Source organism: Patiria miniata, unplaced genomic scaffold, assembly GCF_015706575.1.
Source record: "Patiria miniata isolate m_02_andy unplaced genomic scaffold, ASM1570657v1 HiC_scaffold_21, whole genome shotgun sequence".
NCBI classification, from domain to species: domain Eukaryota; kingdom Metazoa; phylum Echinodermata; class Asteroidea; order Valvatida; family Asterinidae; genus Patiria; species Patiria miniata.
In genome coordinates this window covers 3,420,852-3,440,119 of record NW_024037060.1, presented here as the reverse complement: position 1 = coordinate 3,440,119, position 19,268 = coordinate 3,420,852, and the positions used below count along the sequence as shown (strand labels likewise).

Below are 19,268 nucleotides of genomic sequence, written 5' to 3'. Positions count from 1 at the left end.
GGCTTATAAAATTATTGATATGTACCCTTGTTTTTATTTGCATGTAAACATTTTGCTTGATTGTCACTTAGAGTCTGATCATTAGGCCTACTGTGTTATAAGGCCCATGCCTATATAAGCTGTATTTTCTTATGGATTCCTCTACAATTTTTACTTGGACATGTACATGTATACCCTTACATACTGATTTGTGAACACTGGAAATAAATGAACAGAACTGACTTCTATAACGAAACATTTGAACATGTAAGTCCATGTTGCAGTATCCACTGACTACTCGATGTCCTTTCCTTTTTCCTTTCACTTTAACCTTGTGTCTGCTTTTAATTTATTTTGTTGTAGAATTTTAAGCTAACATTTGTAAGACAGGTTCGATTTTCACCGTCGGTTTTTTTTTTATCACGTATAAAAAGTAAAAGTAAGTTAAGGCACTTTGAAAGCGGCGGGCCCGGCTCACCGTACGAGTGCCCATATTATTATTACATCGTCTAGGGACGGTAGCTGACTATGAGCATGACTTGTGTGGAGCATGTTATGTTGGTATGGTCACGATGTGTCGTCTATTCCTAGTATAGTTTATTTTTAAGACTGCGGGGCGAGTTTTGGTCTCGCGCGAGTGACTCTTGAGCTTTGTTTTCGAATACGATTGTTCACCAGTTTCTTTGCAGAGGATCAAATCATTGGTTTCACCGTGGAGGAGTTGCCAACAGTATGCGCTGCACCCGTCGTGAAACATAGGTACTGTTCGCAGAGTCCTCCGTTACGTAACTTTTTTGTTCAAAAGGCATTGTTATTGCAATGTAATGGAAGCCTTTTCCCGTTCAACTTCTGCGCTTTTGTTCCAATATCGTGATACAAGAGCGAATTGGGCATATACCGGCTTTTCTTAACCTGCGCTTGGGAGGTGTATGCCTGTTAACTCAGTGTCTGCATGTCGACCAAAAGACCTATAAGACATAATGACGTCACGCTTTGTTTACATGTGCACTTTGCTATGAGAGCCAAAGTTGAATCGGATATTGTAGGATATGAATCTGATGAAATTAATACTACAGCAACAAAATTAATTAGAATGTGTTATTAAAGCTCCCTATCAATGCTGTTATTTAAGGGTGTCTTAAAAACACATATTGCGAGTTCCGTCGAAGGGAGAAGCTAAAAAAAACGTCATTCACGAGACATCTTTGGACGTGTTTGGCCAATGTGTTTCTCCCTTTTTATCCCCCTGGCTGTAAGCCGGAGGGGGATATTGCGATAGGGATGTGTTGCACGGTACCCTCTGGATACATGTGAACAACAGGGAACAAAAGATTGTACACGTCTCTAAAGAGCAATTTCTATAGGTGAATATGTCTGCACAAGGTTATCACGAATTAGTTACATGTATATGGATTTTACTCAAAAACTAGGAATTTCCAATTGAGGTGTGTTGATCTGTTGCAAATTGAAGTATTTTGTGTAGGCCTAAGGGATATTAAGTCAAAATTTCTGCTCAGGAAATTAATTCTGGTTAGAATAGGAGCAGTTTGAAACCACACTTTTAAACTCGAAAACTTCAGTACACGACAACAAAGAAATGACTCCACACGGAAACAAATTCAAGTATGTATTCCTTCTGTGTGTATTTCTTTAGGTATGTATGTCTGTATATAATTATGCTTGCGTTTGTTTATGGTGTAAATCGAGGACACACACGTGCAACATCATCGGTGAATCGAGGATAGGAACCAAATCAAGGACCCCTCCGTTGGAAAACGTGTACAAAACCAATGAGCGCTGTTGCGAAAAAGTTAGTATACAAACAAAGGTACAGGGAAGAGGAACAAAAGGAAATCATCGATTTCCACCATAAACAAACGTGGGTGTCTGCAGTTGTGTTATGTTTTGGTTAGATTAGCTCTTGTCAGCACGATAACTTGAGAAATGCTTTACTTAGGAACTTGAAATTTGGTTTGTGAGTTTTTCTCGGTAGTCTTAAGAAGCCTTTTGATTTTGGGGCCGACAGGTCAAAGGTCAAGGTCACTATTGCTAAAACAATATAAATGTCCCATTTTGGTTAGGGACACTGACTTTATAAAAAAAAAAGCTGCCAGCATGCCAGGGGGATTGCGCAAGTCTCACTTGCAGTATTTTTTCTTTAAATACACCCAATTATCTTCTAGTTCTTTCTTTATCACTGTTTTTTTTGTGGAATACTGCTCAATCCCCCGAAAACAAAAACCTTTTTACTATTTTTTTTGGGGGGGGGGGTGTGGGGGCGTCCAAATAAGTAGCTTTTTATTTCAGGTTGCGTTTGCGCACAAACAGATCCGCCGAGCAACTGAACTGGTTTTTAATCCATTAATATCGTACATGATAGGGTGTTGGGTACCAACCTAAATCATGTCTTATTTTATATGCAAAAATGAAGAACTTTTATACTGTAAGAAAATTATCGATTTCACAATGCAATGTTTTGTTGTTGGGGAGAGGAGCTAATGTAATAGCCGAAATCACAGGTTCAATTGTTAAGGATGCGTCCCCTCACTGCGTTGCACCTCGAAAAGTGACTGTCTAATTGCTATTTTCCTAGAATCCAACGACGTTTAGAAACCTCACTGCGTTTCACCTCGAAAACTGATTGCTATTTTCCTAGAATCCAACGACGTTTAGAAACCGACTTATTTCTTCGAATGATTGGCTGCCAGATATTAATTCAGCTCACCCAGGGTGGGTTCATTTGTGTGCAAAATTAAACTCCTTTTCAGAGGAGTGCAGACGCCCAAAATTGGAATAAAAGTAAATTTTCTCTTTAAACAAATTAAAGATGCACATCGAAAACTAGTTAGCTTAGAAGAAAAAGGTATGTAAACAGCACGGGATGTCGTCTTTAATGCCCCCCCCCCCCCAGAAACCGTGCACACCCGAGGAAGTTGCCTGCAGAATACGAAAAGGTCTTCAAAGTGTCTGTCTTAAACCAAAGAAATTTCGAAAGCCGCACCGGCGGGCGGCGGGCGGCGGGCGGCGAGCGAAGGATCAAACCACAAATGCATGCACACACGCGCATAATAGAAGTGGGGGACTTCCTTTGTTCTCGTGTACTAAATTTTTTTCAAACCCACCTTGGAATTTTTTTCCAACCCACCTTGGAAATTCCTAGTTTTTGAGTAAAATCCATATATCTATTTCGTGAAAAACTTGTGGGGTACCAAAACAGTACCCCGCTAGTCGGTGGGCATTCCTTATGGGGTACCTCCCATTGTTCCGGTACCCCATAAGGCAGTGTTTATACGTTCACAATGGTTCACTGTGAAAACGTTACTTAATACTTTCTTTTACTTTTAGGTGCAACGCACTTCTCCTGCCGTTACGTAACTTTTTTGGACGCGAAGTCGCCAGTTCAGCTTCTCCGCTTTTGTTCCAACATCGCGATACAAACTAGAGCGAATGGGGCACACACCACTTTACCCGATCAACCTGTATTTAGATGGTATTCGGGTATGTTGCATTGGAAGCGAGATACAGTATTAAAACTAAAACAGAAACGCCCCGGCATGTACACTCTTTCCAAGCCCCTTCTAAATTACCCAACAACCTACTGTTCATAAACTGGGCAGGGATGTGATAGGTTCATAGCTTCCGCAAGAGCTTATATAAAAAAAATTGTACCAAAATATGATGAACTTTTTATGTCCTGAAACAAAAATTCCCCAGTTAATCGCAGCTGTGTGTAGGCCCTAAAGCACGAATCAATTACTTCCATCGCATAATTATAGGCATGGCCCCTCCCCCCCCCAAAGGAAATCACCAAATCCATTTCTTTCTTTACCTGCGTACAGAATTAAAATTGCGCCACCATGCACCGATGACTTGAATACTGCCCCTTGCTTTTTTATATCAAATTTGGGGCGGAACATTTTTGGATCCACTTTTTTTCGGGGGAAAAGGGCTGGCCCACTCTACTATATAGTCACTGTGTCCTGGGTTTGGCCTTACGTGGGCGCGAGACCAGTACCATGCCGGACTGAACGGTCGCGCGACAGGCAACGAATTGTTGATTGCAAGAAGTGAACCAAAAGAAGAATAGTGTGAGAAAGGGGCGGTTCCTCCATCCAGAGAGAAGTTGAATAGGCGATTCGGCGTAACAATGAACGCGCTAAAAACATTACGTAACAGAGTGCGCTGTCAATAGTGTAACGCCTGATATTGGAAGGGAAAGTTAGGAATGGGGAAAAAAGTGCTCCCCCCCCCCTTGATCCCAACGTAAAAAATAAGGGCTCACCCCACTCTGAATTTGGAAAAGAACAAAAACAAGAGATGTGCTATGACATTATGAGAACAAAGTGTTGCGATAAAGATTTATGGCAGAGACAGAATTGTGGCAGATTTCATATTTTAATTTGGAAAAAAGTGTCAGCTTTATTATTTCAAAATTAAAACACCCTCTTTATACAATATTCATGCCCACGATCCACGAATAATATGCGTGTTGGCCGGTCGTGCGTGATGTGGCCTATTGGTGGCGCTGTTGAAGTTGTACGGTCAGTCATTGTCAGTCATTCAATGTCATCGTCAGTTGTCACGGTTGTTTTGCTGTTTTCTTTTTCTGGCTTGATTCTTTGTGCTGGATCTTCCGTGTTTCTTCCGTTTTGCTCATGTGTTGAGCACAACAAATGTTAGTATTCTGTGAGTAGCTAGTCCGAGTAACTTTGGACCTACATGGAAGGTTATAGGGAAAGAATGTTGCATCCTGACGCCACTTTTATTCTTCATAATTATAATAGGCCTATAATAGAATTTGATAGAATTTTTAATCGAAGTGGCTATCGTTACAGCAGCCGTTGTTTAGCGCCCTCTACGATACTTTTTTGATACGCAGGCAGGTATATAATTATTGTTTCCCCACGTTTTAGCGAGCAGTGCGACAGCTCAGTCGATAGAGGGTAGGATTTTGCACCGCGAGGTTGCGGGTTCGCATCTAACTAGTTTTGCACTCGAATTTTTTTCCTTTTCTAACCTGAGGCTTTGGAGGATTTTTTTTAAAAGGGAAATAAAGTCCGAATTTCATAACGTTCAAGTTCACTTTTTTCCTTCTAATTTTATATTTTCTTCTCATGTTTTTATAAAAGTTGCAGTCTACCGTAACGATAGAAAATGGGAAATGCGTTACAGCTGCCGTAACGATAGCCACTGCGATTTTTAATAGGTCGACAGACATTGCAAAACTTGGCTTGAGTAACTCCAGTCTCCAGCTTAACAAGCTCATCAGGAATTCACATGTGAATTCCTGATGAGCTTGTTAAGCTGGAGTTACTCAAGCTAGCAAAAATGTTGAAAAGACATGAATCTTATCTGGGACTGATCTGAGAAACATTTCTAATTCTGAATTTTTTCTGGACGCTTCTTAGACCATGGACCAAAGATCCTACGGCGCTATAGGATCTTTGGTTAGACTTTGTACACAACTGCTGGTAAAGAATGTGGCAACCTGACGCCATTTCAGCGTTAAATTTTGTACATGGAGAGTCAAGAAAATTTTCTACGTATTTCTAACAAAATTGGAAATGTTTCTTAGTCCAAGATTCATGTCTTATACTAGTCCGAAAATTTGGGACTCTCAATACTGTGTATGACTCTGAGAGTGAGAGTCCCAAAACTTAAGTTAAGGTATTGAAAACATGCAAAACAAGAAAATAGACTGGCACCTAAAACAACCAGTCCAACAACCCTTCAGTACTGCATCAATCAACCATGCCAAAAGAACATGTGGCATGAAGCGGGAACTAGTCTCAATTTACTACACATTTCTCCATAGTAAAGCCACCAGACTATTGACACTGAATGAAGAGGTCAGTCTTTCCAAATAGTTGGACCATGGTGGGACATGTACCAGTCTAGTCTTTAGCCCCATTTTGGAATCTTGACTTCCCACTCATGTGTAAACTATTGAAGAAAAGTCTCCTTTAAAAAATTGAATTGAGTCTGCAAACTTGGTTGGTGAAATACTGAGGACATTTTCTTTGCCCCTGTGGAATTTTTGGAGAAATTTGCTGGCTAAACTGTGAGTAAAGCAGGCCTGATTTAGTTTTGCACGTTTCAGAGCACTCCAGAGCCCTGTCTGGTCTTATACATGTATTATACAACACCTGAATAAATCCCCGTCATCTGATTGGTGAATTGTAGATCACGTGACATATTATTATTCGGTATAATGCACGGTGCGACCATGCGTTATACCCATGCGTTATACCGTTTCACCTTGCGCTTGTTCCATGATGCGGTATTTGCGTGCAAAATGCATGCTGGTGTGCGCGTTCAGCGTAGCGCGTATTGTTCCAAAGAGCCAGCGCTACAGCGTTGGGTTCAAAAGAGGAGTTCTAGCGCCCCAGTTAGTGGGTCTAGAGTAACTCTGATTCTGAAATCAGAAGGCCGTAGAAGGCTGCTCCGTCAGTCTTCTGAGAGGCTTCATTTTGGGGGGTCGGCACGCTATGTATTTTGGACATGCACCGTGATAGACGAAATTCTTTTGTCTGTAATTTCAATTTCTGCACACAAGTCCAACCAAAAGTTTGCCCACATGATCCATAACTCTGAAATGAATTTAGGGCCATTGATGGAGCAGCCTTCTGATTTCAGCCTAGCAGTCTTCTGATTTCAGAAGTAGAGTAACTCCAGCTGACATGCTCATTAGGAATTCGACATTTATAACTGGAGACAAACTTCGTTGTAAAGTAAATTAGTCTGATCGAAAATGGGGGAGGCCGTGAAATTTGGCCTCAACACAGCCGCCGAAATCATAGTTTTTACCCCGTATTTTAGTCAGTTTTGTTTTGTTTCAAGGCGACCCTTTGCTTCGTGACTGATTCACGAAGCAAAGGAAATTTGATAGTTTTCCCCTACACATTGGAAATATCACTGGACTGATTTTGCATAATTACTACAGAGCACTGTGGGAAGCAAAAGGGATAATTTGTGCCTTTTCTCTTCCCACAATACTTGTGATACATTGTGCAATTTCACTCAAGCACTATCAATAAGGCTCATTTTCCAAAGATTTGTGTTTGACCAAATAAACATGTTACTAATGCTGTTCTTCTTGCCAGAACTAGTGCGAAAAGTCAGCAGTTCGTCTTGAACAGTCCCACACTGCCTAAATGCACCCAACAATGGATCAAACGGAGGAGGAAAAGAAGACGTTGGCCACCGACAACCCCGCCGAATCTGCTCCAGACGCTGATGACATCATCGCTAAGTATGAGGAGATGTTTGCCACAAGATACACCGAAGAGGATCCTGCGTACCTCCCCTACATCAACAAAGGAATGGACCTGCCCCCCATCGTTGAAAATTACTCCATGAGACGTCAGAGGCCCAACTGGAATGACAAGTATGTTTTACAAATGTTTTTAATAATTGCCAACCCCCTCCAATAAGTCAAGAAAAATAATTTTTGTCCTCCCAAACAGATAAAAATCAGAAGAGTTTGCCCCATAATTACCTCTCAAATACTTTGATCAAAGTCTTGAAATGGTATGTTCCCAGAACTTAAAGTAAAGACTGTTTTATCGTGAAACCAAAATTGTTGATTATGTGGTTTTCACGAAGTAACACCCACTAGCGCGTGAGTGTTAGTTCGTGAAAACGTTGACGATATGTGTACACACTTCAAGGGAAAGAATTATTTAAGGTGGTTTGATTTTATGTTTCACATAAGGACTGGTGAAGTTTAAATGTTGGTCAGATTTTAACATTTTAAACCATAAGGACCATTTTTTTCTTCCCACAGCCGTTCGGACTCAAGGCAATACCAAGACAGAGGCCGCAAGCGTAACTTTGACGACGCCAGTCACCATGAGGACTGGAAGAGACGCAGGGGACATCACGACAATCGGAGCTACCACCATGACCAAGGCGGGGGGTGGGGTCACCAACAGCACAGAGGTCACGGGGGTGAGAACCGGTGGGGTCACCAGCCCAGACAAGACCAGAGAGCAAGGGACGACCGGGGCTACCAACGGGATCAGTCGGGGCGATGGTATGATAACGAGCGAGGGCGTTCTTCTGGTCCCTATGAGGCCAGACAGAGATCACATCAGCCACAAGACCATGAATGGACATAGTGCTGCTCTCCATTTAGACTACTTGGACACTAAGGCCAAGTAAAAAAATAAAACAGTTTCTCGTCTGGGCTTTTGGAAAAAATGAAGGAGGCAACCCTCTTTTGGTTGTTCATTTCTTTTCCAAAGATAAGGATTTTACAAGATGTCGGATTTTCTAAGATAACGATGTATTTTTCCATTTTCTCAACTTTTTTGCTGATACAAAATCATGTCCAAAGGAGTCTTCATCCTTTCTACATGTAATATCTTCAAGGTTGTTGGAAACAAAAATAAAAAGGCAATATATTGACAATACATTTGCAAAATATATTGCAACTGTAAAAAAAACCAACCTTTTGTTAAAACAAGCCGGGCAGGAAGTGGGTAGAGATGAGAAACTGTTTTTGTTATCTACTTGGCCTTATGCTACAGTTATCTTCTGAGGTGCCTCATACAGTGAATCAGATTTGGAGGGGGGTGGGAGAGACACCTGAAATACGAACGCTGAAGTGCACTAATCCAAAGCGTCTTCACGTGAGCGTCAGATACCGTCGGCATGCGTTGAATGTTTCTCCCAGTGGTCTCCCCCAACTCTGCCTTTTCAGTCGTTGAGAGAGGCACCTGTGCACAGGCGGAGTCCTAAGCCTAGGATTCCATCTGTACACAAGTACCCCCTCAATGGTTAAAAACTGCCTCTGTTGGTGACTTACTTATAATCGGGTTCTAATTCTTTAAAAAAGGGTAACAGATCATGAACACAATTTCATCATCTGTCAGAGGTAGAGTTTATCTGCCTTTAAGGCTCTAGTGGTTGCAATGACTGCACTGGTGAGCTGGAGGTCACAGGTTCATGTCCTGCCCATAAAGTTTATCAAGCTATCTCCCACCGGTAATTTTGTATGGCTGGTTATATGAACTGCACCCCCTGAAGAATGACCGGTGATGTGTACTGACAGTTGCTTACGTTCTTCTTTTGTGTTATGCTATGGAGTTTCTGCACGTCAGAGTTGAATTTTAATGAGTTTTTTGTGTGCCTGAATCAGTCCACCTAAATATGTTTCTTTTAATAACTCTTTTGAGTGCTAGATACTGTCTCACAACTCAAGAAACTTGGATAAGAAACTTTGGAAGTTCCACTTGGAATAGACCAATCCGGGCATGCTGACAATTCTATCACGGTGGCCCCCTTCAATGGCCAAAGCATTGTGCTAGATATTGTTCAGATAATCCGTCACAGAGCAGGGACTTGCTTTGTACAATAGCGTGCCCAATATTATTTTTTTTCATTGAAGTTGGGCTTCATGATTGTAGAGGAATCGTGTTAGCCTGGATTTCGTCTATGTTGCCTCTTCCAATTCTTGATACTTGCTGTTGTAAATTGGAATGGATTTCCAGCATATAAAGTGGACTACTTTCAATTAAAATTTCTCCAATTTTGACTCTAATCTTGTGAATATATTTCTAATCCTGTTAAATTATCCTGATGTCCAGATCTATTTCTTGTTATCAAAAGAAAATTGTCTCACAGGAATATTTTTTGGGGGGTGTGGGGGAAGAGAAACGGTGCAGATTGTTCAAATACATGTATTGAAGATGAGTGCTCCTTCAGATCAAGTTAAGACAGGATATATGAAGAGGGAAACAGCGGAAACAGTGTAATAATGTGTCTAAATTTACAGGCTTGATTATTGGAAACAACCTCTGGTAACAAGATTACATTTTTGATTGGAAATAAAATGTTTAATAGTGTCTTGATTGGAAAAAACAAGAGTGGACTTTTTCTTTCAGTGATCTGAGTGATGGTGTCAGTGGGGTATGTTGGGTTAATGAGGGGTGGATTTTTGTGCTCATTTTATATTTTTGAGACATTGCTTTGGATAGATTGATTTATCATTTTTTTTAAAGGGAATGTACATCATTGGCTTTTGCTGTAATTTTCAGATATGAACTATTTGAGGGGTAAGTATAATAGATCAAATATTGTTACACCGACAAGTTTGAAGTTTTTTGTTCAAAAATAATGGAAAAACCAAGAAAAACAAAAGCGTTCAAGTAGTCTGGTTCCCTGACTCCACTAAAGATGAAATGGATCAATTTATAGATGCCAGAAAAATGTAAGGTAAGGAACCAGTCTAGCTGGCCTGCACCCGTTCATGAACATGTAACCAATAGCAAACAAAATTTGGACGAAAAAATGGTAAATTTGGAGCAGTAGTTGAAAATAGTTAGGTTTTTCCAACAGTGGTCGGCCGACCACCGTTGGAAACTTATACAAAAATACCACTTTTCTTAAAAATGACTTCACACTTGGTGCCATAATTTTACAGGATGCTTTAGACTGTCATTTACCAACATCCTATTAATATATTTTGTAAAAACTTGGTAGTTTTGTTTTTCGATGTTTGCAAATGATGTATATTCCCTTTAAGTTGCACATCTCAACTTGACATACTTTTCTCCTCGCTCCTTTTAAAAAAGATTCATCAGCATATCTCCATTTTAAAAAGAAACGAGGATTCGTGCCAATTCAATATTCTGGGAAATCATGGAGAAATAAAACAGGAAATAAAGTACAAGTGCAGTCTATATTATTAGTAGGCCGCAGAGGTTGGTTGACCGTATGATGACGACTGAGGTCGCTCTTCATAAATTACGGTGCCGACACTGCCATGGACACTGCCGAGGCGACCGGCAAAAAATTCCGCCGGTGCGGTGCTCTTCTTTTTGGGTAAAGCCTCAGCCCTTAAAGGTAGGTTTTTAATTAGGAAAGAATGTTGTATCCAGACGCCACTTCTTTGGTTGTGCACAAAGTCTATGGAGAGTCCAGTGCATTTTCAAAGTATTTTCTATAGCCCTATCATGAAAAAAGTGGCGTCAGGATGCAACATTCTTTCCTTTAACGCAGTGGCTATTGTTACGGCAGCCGTAACGCATCTCCCATTTTCTATCGTTACGGTAGACTGCAACTTTTATAAAAACATGACAAGAAAATATAAAAATTAGAAGGAAAAAAGTGAATTTGAACGTTATGAAATTCGGACTTTATTTCCCTTTTAAAAAAAATCCTCCAAAGCCTCAGGTTAGAAAAGGAAAAAAATTCGAGTGCAAAACTGAGATTCGAACCCGCAACCTCGCGGTGCAAAATCCTACCCTCTATCGACTGAGCTGTCGCACTGCTCGCTAGAACGTGTGAAAACAAATAATTATATACCTGCGTGCGTATCAAAAAAGTATCGTAGAGGGCGCTAAACAACGACTGCCGTAACGATAGCCACTTCGTTCCTTTAAATGATTCCATTTTTATTCCAGACAAACTCGACCCTTGCCAAGCATTTACAGTGTCATGAATGTAAGCAGATGTAATCCTTTTTTGTAGTTTAATCTAAGCATCTGTGCCTGTCATGCCTGTGGGACCGGGATTCAATTACGCGATCATGTGCTAATGCCCCATCCCATATTTATTCTTGAGTCACCATAATTGACGCAGATAACGCTTGCAACGTGCGCGTTGTCCAACGCAAATTGAATGCGAGTGCGTCAAAACATATCCTCGTCGTTTTAGGTGGACTGACGATATACATTGTGTATTTGCTTTCAACACTTCACCATTTTCTTACTTTTCTGTGAAAGGCCGATATCCCACCAATTAATTCTTGCCGTCATCCCGACTCAGCATGGAGCCCTTGGTCATTGTGTCAGTAGCAGCTCTGGTCTACATTATCGCCGTAAAGTTTCTCGGCTTGACGGACAAGACGGAACCGCCTAGCCTCCTTCATGCAAATTCTAAATTTGTGCACCGTCTTCTTCAAGTGTGTCCCATACTAACAGAGACGTAAGTGCAATCATTGACCAAAATTCCAAATTGAAAAAGTTATTTTGTATTTTCGATTCAGTTCCATTCAATTAGGTAAAACATAATTATCTAAGGATTGCAGAGAAGCGTAAACATAAGAAAAACAAATCCAAGAAATAAAACAAGGGATAAAAAAAACATGATTCTTTGCTAGTCATAAAAACCTGGGCTTGTTATTGACAAATTACTGAGATTTATCAATTAATGACTAACCCCGAAATCCATCCATTTCTGAAAATTACAGCAACAGTAAATGTTGTATTGTACCTTTATGTTAAGGATCTGACAAAAGTGATAATTACATTCTGTTTTGCATCTGATTCCCACAGGTACGTGCCTACATTCCTATGGGGTCGGTCAGGCCACCTACAGACGACGATCTATGCAAAGGTGGGCAGGTTCAGTGCCCCTTGGCCCCAGGGCGAACGCTTTACCTACGTCATGCCTGACGGGGCCACCTGCACGTTTGATATATTTGAGCCGACGGCTAGACACCCAACTGGAGGTAATTGGAGAGCCTTGATTCTTGTTCGGTACTGAAATCATTTTTCAAGGACTTGGGTTGGCTAATGTTCAGAAGAAAACCAATTTCGTGATTAGCAAGTTTTGGAGGAAGAAAAACATGGAAATTCAAACTATTTAGAATTGTCCCTTTTGTGATGGATTCACAAGTCAGTCATTCGTCATCCGGGAAGTGTGTTGATGAATAAAGTATTTTTTTTTCCGGAAATTAAGCTATTGCTGTGATCCACTAAACATTGTGAATATTATTTTGGAAAATGCATATTTTTTTTTGTGTCAGCAATTTATACATTTTTACTTGCAGGTGATTATACATTGTGCGTAGTCCCAGGGATAGCCAACAACAGTGAGAAGGCCTACGTCCGGACGTTCATCGCCTTTGCCCAATCACAAGGCTTCCGTTTAGCGGTCCTCAACCATCTCGGCTCCTTGCCAAATGTACCTCTGACATCACCAAGGATTTTCACTTACGGTAAGAACAAACCTGTGACAGGCAGTGCCGGTCCCAGAGGGCCATCCTTTTGTCCTCTTTCTTACTTACTGCAATGACTAACTAACTGACTATCGCCTGTGTAATAGACATGGTTATAGGCTGGTGGAGAAAGCCGGGCAGTGCCATCGTATAGGATTACCCCGTATTATTATTATTAATAATTTCAGGTAATGAAACCAAGGATTCCTCAAAAGTGCCCTAGGCACTGTAGCTCGCAAGCCTGAAGAAACCTGTGGAGAGAAGACAATGAGAAGAAGTTACAGTTTTAGAGTGGTGGGAGGAAAACCCCAGAAGAATGTTCTGGTGAAAACCCACGGAATCAGGTAGGGACTGAAAACCCAATCCACATATTGGCCCAGGTGGGATTCGAACCCTGGTCACACCTGTGGAAGGCGAGGAAAATGCCGCTACGCCAACCTGACTCCCCCAATTGGTAATGCCAATGAATGGGCTAAATCCAGCCCATTATAAAGCGTAGACCAGAGGCATGAAAAGGCTTCCATTGAATAGCCCTTGAGAATCAATAGAATAGAATTTTTGGCACTCAGACTCCGAGAGGTCTGAGACCAGCTTTACGAGGCTTGTTTGGTCTTGTTCTTTCTGCGATCAGGTGACACTGATGAGTACAGTGCGCTCGTGGATCACGTCAGGGAGAGGTTTCCCGAAAGCCTGCTGATAAGCGTCGGTTTCAGCATGGGAGCCAACATCGTCGTCAAGTATCTCGGGGAACGGCCGGAGCGACAGGACTGGTTCCTGTGCGGCTTGTCCATCTGCCAGGGTTACGACATCACCAAGTGGGTTTAAAAATACAAATCAATTTCTCAAATCAAAATCATCCCCAGTGGTTAAAGTTAACCCTCCCTGTGGAAGGTCAATATTGGGACTAATATGTAAAATTCTGTAAAACCCTGCCTGTCAATTCAGGTGAAGGGATATGAAATGTGAAAGTAACGGTGTCACACAGAGAGTCACTGCACAAAATAAACAGCACTGTGGAAAGCAATGATAGGTGACCGATTCTGCAGAAAAAAAAACTAAGTCATTTTCATGTTAGTACAATTCTCAAGGATTTCAATACCTTTCCCCCTGTTGACAAAGAAACATTTGAAACTTTTGTAAAACAGGGCTACCTTCGTACTGCACGAGTGGGAAAACTGCCGGCGCTTGTACAACTTCATGATGGCACTTAACATGTTGTCGCAGATCCGACGCAACAGCAGCATGCTGTTCGGTGAGCAGGCTCAGGCTTACTGGCAAGACAGGAACCACGAGCCCATCGCCTACGACGTCGACCAGATTATGAACTCTACAAGTCTGGTCCACCTGGACGAACACATGACGTAGTAAGTTACGGCTATTGTTTATGTCTTCGAGTCTGTAAGTCTCACCAGTCAATGTTCACTTTTTATAAGAACGTCTTGGTGCCAACCATTGACTAGTCTAGTTACAGAATCCCCTGTTTGAATTTTATCCATTGATTGAATGGAAGTTGAGTTCACCAATTTTCAAACCTACTCAGTGGTAGGGGGCGCTTTGGGAAAATTCACCAGTGTATGTTGTAGTCGAGTCTATGGCTACGGCTTGAAATTACACACAAGACTATGGAGAGTGGCTGCAGCGGCTACCATAGACACGTGTGTAATACCAATCCATAGCCATGTTATTCAGGCGTGACCTCAAGACCACAAGTCATCCAATCTCAACTCAAGTCACATGTGGGGTACTTGTTCATGGAGTTTAAAACAGCAGGGTCTCAAATTTTTTTTCTTCACTCGTTTGGAAAAAATCAACATACTTATTAAGGATTCCTTAATTTTATTATTTTTTTTGCAGCAAAATGATACACAGCAATAGCTGTGAGGATTTCTACAAAGAATGCAGTAGTTCAGCTCATATAGACAAGGTTGGTTTATTCCTTCAAAGTCAAATTAAATAAATCATAAAATTGAACAAAGAAATTGACTGGAGCGGGGTTTGAACCTGCGACCTCTGGAATACCGTTCTAACCCAGCTCAAGTCAAGTTCCTTTTTCGACTTTAAAATTATTATAATACACCTAGTCAGTTTCCCTCGGTTGAAAATTTAAATAAATGTGTCAGTTGCAAGAGGATGCAGCTTCTTTGTTCCTTCTTGGCAAAATGTGTTGATGGAGATAGAGTTGCTTAGAGTAACCCTTATATACAGATACTTTAAAATCCACTAGGTTTTGAAGGATTTTTGAAGAATTAGGAAGTTGATGCCTGTGAAAGTTGAAGTACAAAGAACCTGCCACTGGTTTCGGGCACAGTGGAGGATTTTAGAGGATTGATGAAGGTTTCCTAGCAACAATGCCATTGGAGTTATGATTGACAAAGTACATTTTATCATTTTTTTTGTCCTTCCCAAGATTCATATTCCATTGTTGCTCCTCAACGCGGCTGACGATCACATCATCCCCGTCCGACACAATGACACGCCGGTGCGCTACGCGCAGCACGCCCCCAACGCCCTCTACTGCCTGACCAAACACGGCGGCCATCTTGGGTTCTTCGAGGGGGGTCTCCTGGTACCCAACACTGTGTCGTGGATGGACAAGGCTATCGTCGGCTATGCAAACGCCGTCATTGAAATTCGGGAACAGGGTGGCGTGGAAACGTCATGATGTATCGGGTATCGTCCTGATGTTTTACATCAAGGCCTAAAATTGTAAAAACAATTGTCAGTTTTTAAATTCTTAGAGGGACAAAAATTATCCAATTGATGTGTGTGGTTTTTCCAAATTTTTATCAGTCTTCAAGTCTTTCATGCAACTTTTCATTTTTTTTTCCATGAAAACTTGCCTTTTGAATTACTTGGTTGTCATTGTTATTAACATAAATTTAATCGAATTACATGTATATGTATGTTAGTAATTCACTGACAGATGCTTGGAGCAATCGGGTCAAGAAAGGCCAAGGGAAAACATTGCAAACAAATTTTGTTAAACAAACCCTATCCATTAAAAGGGTCCATGAATTAAATATTTACTCCTCATAAATGTATGAAAATATCCAAAATTCTGGCAACTATTGGTGCTGCAATAGCTGTAACATTGAGGCTTCTGCCTGAAATGACTACACTTTTGCTCATAGTCATGAGTATGGAAAATGGCATAAGTATAAACACCAAAAAAGTACCAAAATACCCTTGAAATGGCAAAGCAAAAAAATAATGAAGAAGTTTGAATGGGACACAAAGGTGCATTTTTCAAAGGATTGCATTTAAAAAATGTTATACTGAAAAGCCCTTTAATCCGAACCCCATACCGGTGTAAGAAATCATTTTTAAAAAGTATCCTTTGTACATAGTTTTGTGTACACTGCATGTACATGTATGTACATGTACACCTAGTCCAATTGTGCAAAAAAATTAATTAAAAAAAAATAGCTCTGTATTTTTTTTAACTTGAATTTGCTTTTTGAATGAAAAGAAAAATAAATCAACTCTTTTTTCAAGGTGTAGTACATGTACAAGTTTACCGTGTTAGAGACAGGGTTCATAGACATCAGTGTAAAAGTCGGTTGGAGAATTGGATCTTTGGCTTACTGTATGTAACTCCTTTATACCATACTCGCATTAAATTTATCAGTTGCAACGTATTTTAAAGACGAATAAGCGTACTCGATTTGTTTGGTAGAGTTATACCTTTCAAGTATTTATATTCTGTTTTATATTTTATAGGATTATGTATTTTATGTGCGCTGTTTTGGTTTTGGGGTGTGGCAAATGTGTGTTAGATACATCCAGACAATAATAGGTGTGGTATTTATTTGTGAACTAGCCCAGATCAACATGTATACTCTAATGCCTAATTGACCTATCGCCGTTTGCGAATTAGCCACGCCCCTTAGATAACCCTATGGAATTTTTGTACACTAAGCTTTGTTTGTCTCAGATTTTGCGCGTTCCGCGTCCATTTGTATATCATGTAATTGGACAATATTTCACAAGCTGTGTTGACGCGATTCTACCGCGATTCTACCGCGATTCTACCGCGATAGGTCAATTAGCCTGTCCTCATTGCAATATTATAATATTCTCCATATAAATGTACTAGTCTTGTCTCAAGCCCGAGTTCCTGATGGTAAATGGTCATCTGTAAAATATTTATTTACATGGAGCTTTTGTAAAAGACTGTAATAGTTATAGGTATGTAACTAAATGTTCAAATTAGGTTTTGCCCTTCACCGACGTTTAAACACTGTATACTCAGTGTGTTACCTCCCGAGTGAAAGTTGGAAAAAGATCACTTGGGTGGGACTCGAACCCACGATCTCCGGTTTTTAGTGCAGACGTTTCTAGAGCAGCAGTTCTGTGGGTTCGAGTCCCACCCGAGTGATTTTTTCCAACTTTCACTCGGGAGGTAACACTGAGTATACAGCGTTTAAACGTCGGTGAAGGGCAAAACCTAATATTGATTTATATCACCCCGACGCAAAATTCCATCTTATAATAACTAAATGTTGTAGCTACTGCCGATAAAATTCAGACTTGAATTGAGACTAGCCAGGGATCAAAGATCGTTGTCAGGTATTAACCACTGGACAGTACATATAAGACTATTGAATAATGATTTACTAAAATGCACTGTTAGTGTTAGTATTGTAATAAATTACATCAAATGAGAATATTTTTGTATAAATGTGGGTGATGTTTGATTGAGATGTTAATTACGATGGGTGCAATTGATCATTTTAATCAATTATCTGCATCATTCTCAGTGAAGTAATAAACATTATGAATATGAACAGTTTTGTCCATGTCTGTAAACTGGCTTGATATCTATAGATTTGTTAGAGGTTTTTCCAGCATACACGAGCCCAAAATGTGAAACAAGTCAGTTTAACAATGTTTTCTATAATAAACAAGTCTTCCAAATCCATTTATTTCTGAAAATTGCAGCAAAAGCAAATGTTGTACATTCCCTTTAAATCTTATCTAGAAAAAATATTAATGTGGTGAAAACACGGCACAGCCGACATATCATGTTCTCAAATTTAGCTAATGGCGTATTAACAATATTTTCTATAATAAACAAGTCTTCCAAATCCATTATTTCTGAAAATTGCAGCAAAAGCAAATGTACATTCCCTTTAAATCTCATCTAGAAACAATATTAATGTGGTGAAAACACGGCACAGCTGACGTATCATGTTCTCAAATTTAGCTAATGGTGTATTAACTCAGTGTATACACAATTTATCGCCCAACTCCGTCCTTATGGCATAAGTGAAATTGGCTGCTGCAGGTCTCCTAATTGTCTGTCTTAACTGAAAAAAATCAGGCCACTGATGATGCATTTCTGACAAAAATTTTCTTCAAACTGACAAAATAAGTTGTTTTTTTCCCCGTCCCCAACAAACAAGGTTGCTTATAAAACCAGAGGATGGACCGAGTATCATCAACTGACTTCAAAGAAAAAGAAAAGTTGCAAAATGAGGCAAATCTGACAAACTTCAGTGTACACATCATGGATATTTATATATCAATGCTTTAATTCAGTTGATGTTGCGTACAAATGAAAACAAATTCTCCAGAAAGCGCAAATTTCAACATCAGAGCAAAGATATTTGTTTCTTTTTAAGTTCTGAGAATATTTCTTTGGTAATATGGTAGCTAACATCAGAATTATTTTAAGGTCGAGAATTCCTCAACTGATTTGATATACACAAAAAACAAAAACACCTCACAATAAAAGCCCAAAACCACCTCCTGTAAATTGGACTGCTAAACAATCTCTCTTAATATTAAACCATGTGTAAACCGATAATTAATAATAGCCAATAATTAAACATTGCAACCTTCTAAAGCGTATAAAAATCCAACATTAATATGTCTGCCTAATATACCTTTGAAAAAAAAAATCATAATCAATAAATAGCTGAATCATCAATCAATAATATGAGTTGTCTGCAGAAAACATTAATGAAAAATCACAATCTCACAAATAATTCATAATGATTTTCAACAAAGCACATTTCCAATAAAGCACATTTTGGTGCTATAAATTTTCCACACATACATATAATTATTACAAATATACCTTTTTAATTTCAATTTCATTTCAGGTTTATATATTAAACTTCTCATCCTCAACCTGTACATGTCGAGCTGAGCTTAAATACTTTTTTTCATCGAAACAAAAATAGTTGTTTTCAAGGCGACTGCAAAATGAATTGAATTTCAAATGTAATTTTGAGCAAAAGCCTAAATGTTCTCTTTTTTTCAAGTTTGTATGTTGTGGGACGGATATTCACAAGTCAAGTCGTCAATATGAAGTGCAAACTTTAGTTGCCATGGATAC

At 39.8% G+C, this 19,268-nt stretch overlaps 2 protein-coding genes across 6 annotated transcripts; both read left to right on the top strand.

The window, feature by feature from the left end:
- The first annotated feature begins 665 nt into the window (after positions 1–665).
- LOC119729692 (RNA guanine-N7 methyltransferase activating subunit-like) lies at positions 666–9,419 on the top strand. Of its 4 annotated transcripts, none has more exons than XM_038202373.1 (3): positions 666–738; positions 7,083–7,366; positions 7,766–9,419. In XM_038202373.1, the coding sequence occupies exons 2-3, from the start codon at positions 7,134–7,136 to the stop codon at positions 8,097–8,099; spliced, it is 567 nt and encodes a 188-aa protein (XP_038058301.1). In that variant the 5' UTR covers positions 666–738; positions 7,083–7,133; the 3' UTR covers positions 8,100–9,419. The 4 variants fall into 4 exon arrangements, with proteins under 4 accessions (XP_038058301.1, XP_038058302.1, XP_038058299.1 ...); XM_038202374.1 differs by lacking the exon at positions 666–738 and adding an exon at positions 4,502–4,520; XM_038202371.1 differs by lacking the exon at positions 666–738 and adding an exon at positions 4,521–4,654.
- Positions 9,420–10,717: 1,298 nt separating this feature from the next.
- Positions 10,718–16,570, top strand: LOC119729557 (monoacylglycerol lipase ABHD2-like). Of its 2 annotated transcripts, none has more exons than XM_038202163.1 (8): positions 10,718–10,827; positions 11,709–11,910; positions 12,261–12,436; positions 12,758–12,925; positions 13,557–13,740; positions 14,071–14,289; positions 14,780–14,849; positions 15,333–16,570. In XM_038202163.1, the coding sequence occupies exons 2-8, from the start codon at positions 11,753–11,755 to the stop codon at positions 15,585–15,587; spliced, it is 1,230 nt and encodes a 409-aa protein (XP_038058091.1). In that variant the 5' UTR covers positions 10,718–10,827; positions 11,709–11,752; the 3' UTR covers positions 15,588–16,570. The 2 variants fall into 2 exon arrangements, with proteins under 2 accessions (XP_038058091.1, XP_038058092.1); XM_038202164.1 differs by lacking the exon at positions 10,718–10,827 and adding an exon at positions 11,388–11,427.
- Positions 16,571–19,268: the final 2,698 nt, after the last annotated feature.